At 46.1% G+C, this 3,877-nt stretch overlaps 1 protein-coding gene across 1 annotated transcript; it reads right to left on the bottom strand.

The window, feature by feature from the left end:
• Positions 1–11: 11 nt before the first annotated feature.
• Pmar_PMAR022081 (hypothetical protein) lies at positions 12–3,301 on the bottom strand (the record flags this gene model as incomplete). Its single annotated transcript, XM_002768433.1, has 14 exons — positions 12–159; positions 214–439; positions 492–600; positions 652–754; positions 804–981; positions 1,032–1,133; positions 1,182–1,858; positions 1,901–1,985; positions 2,039–2,218; positions 2,266–2,359; positions 2,430–2,533; positions 2,806–2,915; positions 2,955–3,050; positions 3,116–3,301. Coding segments are annotated over 14 exons (2,398 nt in total), but the record flags the coding sequence as incomplete, so codon positions are not given.
• Between the last annotated feature and the right edge of the window lie 576 nt (positions 3,302–3,877).

The following is a 3,877-nucleotide window of genomic DNA, read 5'->3' as shown; positions in this document are numbered from 1 at the left end:
ATCATTAACACTGCTTGCATCCGGTGAGACTGCTGGTGGCGATTCAGACGACGCAAGCTCCTTCGTGGAGCCCTCAAAATCCCGCTGGAGATCGATACCTTCTTGACGTTGCTCTTGCAGTAATTTCTCACGGGCCTTCACATCATCTTCATCCTCGGCCTGATATTGTTGTTATCATCATTAGAAAACCCATCACTGATACCAACAACTTACTCCTTCCATTGCCTCTTGGATATCATTGGACGTCATTTTGAGTAGATCAGCCGTAGAAGTAGAGTCATCAGCTACTCCCTCGAGCATGTCAGCAACATCCACACCTGTCCATTTGATAATGGTCTGTGTTGTGAAGGCTCCCTCATCCACAACAACATCATCCAACATCCGCTTCTGTAGTTGCTTATGGAAGATGTTCTCTTCTATTGTATGATGAGACAACAACCTTGACCAAATGACAGACATATCCTCGTTGAACATCTCTAACAAGAATCTACCTGAAGATGTGTACATCACGCGTCTGACCAATACGATGGCATCGATCCATGGCCTGGCGGTCCATAGCAGGATTCCAATCGGAATCATAGAATATCACGCAATCGGCACCTGATACAGGAGATATCATCATAATTGCACACCATGGGGACACTGGAATACCTGTGAGATTAATACCAACACCTCCTGCTCGAGTCGAGGCTATGAAGGCAAAGATTTTGGGGGATTTGTTGAATGCTTCTACGACTAGTTGCCTCCGCAAAACCTAATAGCTATCAGTGGGGGGGTACTCCCTAGTGGCGTGCTCTACTTACTGGAGTGCTGCCATCTAATCTAACATAGGTGAAGCCATGAAGATTCATAGAGGCTTCGATTATGTCAAGCATCTTAGACATCTGTGTGAAGACAATACACTTGTGGCCACCATCGCGGAGAGTAGTAAGAAGTTCCCCAAGCTTCCGCATCTTCCCACAGTCTCTCTCTATCATATCCCTGTATAGAACATCATGATCCATATGTGATCATAATTAATCGACAGTTACCTATCCGGGAAGCGACAATGTCTAAGAAGCCTAACGTGATGGTAAGCCAGGGAATCCTGGTCTAAGGATGATGGTCCCGTGAATACACTCTTACGCTGCATCCTGACACGAACAGTACAACGTGACAGCAGGTGACTGTACCTTTTATACCTTCTAATTCTCTCTGATTGTTGATGACCACCCGAGAAACTGACTCGTGGTAGTGGTGCCACTGCTGTCTCAACATACTGGAAAAAAGCCTGCCAGGTGGTACTATACTTCTCGAGCCTCTCATGAGGGCGGAGACACATTGCTTTCAATGCTCTCGTCAGCTCATCTTCATTACAATACATGGGTTGGATATAACATGTACGTATACAGTCAATGCCATACATCGGGTTCACAACGAAGGCGGTGGCAGCATCATATACCACATCTGCTCGGTGCCGTCCCTCATGCTTCAGCCGCTCTTCGAGTATGTAGGCGTCTTCCAACCATCTCCTCGTCTGTCCTATAGGAGTCATCTCCAACTTGTCCCTAGCGTAGTCCAAGAAGCACCGATACTGCTTCCCTTGCCCTTTACCATCACCCAGTTGAGTACCCTTTACAGCAAGCATAGCAGACCAGACCGCCCTACGACGAGAGTCTCCCCGCACCTCTAGAAGGGGTAAACACAGAGAGCCATAGGTGGTATATTGGGAGTAATCCTTATTATAAGGCGTATTAGTCCACAACAGTAATGTTGCGGGTAGCTCCAGCGTCAAAGGGAGCATGGCCAATGGTGAGCGTACGGGACGTGTCTCGAATAGATCTGGATGATTACAGACTTTCCGTAATTGCATCAATACCTGTATGAGTAGTACTATACTCCTACGATCATTGCTTGCTACATTCATGATGCCCTTACAATCAAGGTTTTCCACATCATGTCCTATATCACGCTGATTCATGAACTCCTCATACAGCCCTTGTTGCCTAGCAGGATGATAATCTATAATCATCGATGTCAGCCTAAAGGTATAGCTCACCTCCGAGATAGCTCCACCTTTACAACATGCTCGTACTTTTTTGGCATTTGTTTTTCAACTTGTCGTTTGAGTCTCCGGAGTATAAAGGGTCTGATAACCTTGTGGAGCCGATGTAACAGTTCCCTTTGCCCCTCGGCTGAGTTATCCTTTTCAATGGCATCCGTAAGCGGATCAGCGAACCTAGGATCCAGGGAACATGCTTCGGGATAATAACTAACATTAACTACCATTCCTGAAACTGCGAATGGCTAGCGAAAACATCAGGCATAAGAAAATGCAACAGGGACCACATCTCTATGAGACTGTTCTGTAGTGGAGTACCTGGCATAGGGTGCCGCTACTGATTATGATGATGATGCTTTGTTTGGGATAGTATCACAGCAGCTCTTACCAGTGAGTAAAAGCCTCCTCTGGGAATTAAAGGTGAGTAAGGTCTGCCATCGTTGGGATCGAAAGTCCTTTATATGCTGTGCCTCATCCAGTATCATATAATACCTGATGGCCATGGCCATCGTCCCCACCCATCACACGTAATGCGGATAGACGTAACACAGCATCAGCCACATGCTACTAGGATGCTAGAAGGATAAACTTTATAGCCTATCTTCCCATCTAGAGGGTATCATCAATGCACATGTATCATCTATACTAGATAGCTATCATATCCTACAACGTTGCTGTAAGAAGGTTACTATAGCTGTTGCAGGTTACTACTACTCCTAAAGCCACCCAGATGCCATCCAACAGAGTTGTATCCGGTGTATTACCATCTCATCCTCTTGAAGGCTTGAGCATCTTTCAGGACGAGGTTGTAGCTAACTATACATACGTTGAAACTGTTGGCTTTAGACCAGCCAATCCTCTTCCACTTCCTCACCTGATTATCGTCTGATGCCTCAAAAAGTCAGTTTCTCACTTTTTGGCTTCCATAATATGTTAGAACTTTAAAACCGGGTAGCCATTTCTTGAATTCAAGCTCCCAGTTGAGGAGAACGGAGGTTGGTACGACTATCTGACGATGAGTACCAAAGAGTGGCTACTGCGTGTAACCAAGTGACCCAACATTATGATTACTACCAGATGAGGCCCCCATATATTCTCAGCACATGCCAGATGTGCTAGCATAGCGATAGTTTGTATCGTCTTCCCTAGTCCCATCTCATCAGCTAGTATACCATTGAGACGTTGATCATGCAAGGTGACCAACCAGTCCAGGCCTATGTGCTGGTACCTGATGATCAAGGGGTTGCTACAGGGATTCATCTGTAAGGAGAGTACTACTCTAATAGTGTACAATTCCGCATTAGAGATGGTATGGGAGTCTTCAGGCCCAAATGATCTCCCGCAGATCTGGCTACCGTGATGGGTATATCGTCAGATATTCTAGGCCTCTGACACTGATAATACGGTTCGTAGTAAAATTCCCCTACTACCACCTTCCTAGGGCTGCTGCTACTACTGGTGTCAACGTCATTCCCACCTATTGCGGAGCCGACTGCATTCTGAAGTCAAACCGAAGATGTTGGTGCCATGAGGACTCCTCCTCCACTCAGCACACTAGATTAACCACTCCTCACTTCATCTGCCACTTCCTGCCGTTCCTCCTGTGTTAGTGGTTGGGATGGTACAGAGTCCAGTAATGGTGGATGAGGGGAGTCGTAGGAAGATGGTGTAGTATAACTAGGCTGTTGGCTAGTCGTTGAATCTAGGTATTACTACCCTATTCGACAACAGTTGAGACCAGTAAATGGCTACTACCCAAAGCATCACCCACAGAGGCTGCAAATAACTCTGATTTCTCTACAAGAGCGTCCAACCTGGATATACTTCATAATCACC

The sequence above is a fragment of the Perkinsus marinus genome (genome assembly GCF_000006405.1).
Source record: "Perkinsus marinus ATCC 50983 genomic scaffold scf_1104296968314, whole genome shotgun sequence".
Lineage (NCBI taxonomy): Eukaryota > Perkinsozoa > Perkinsida > Perkinsidae > Perkinsus > Perkinsus marinus.
Note: the sequence above shows the minus strand (reverse complement) of the source record. Positions and strands in the feature narration are given on the sequence as shown.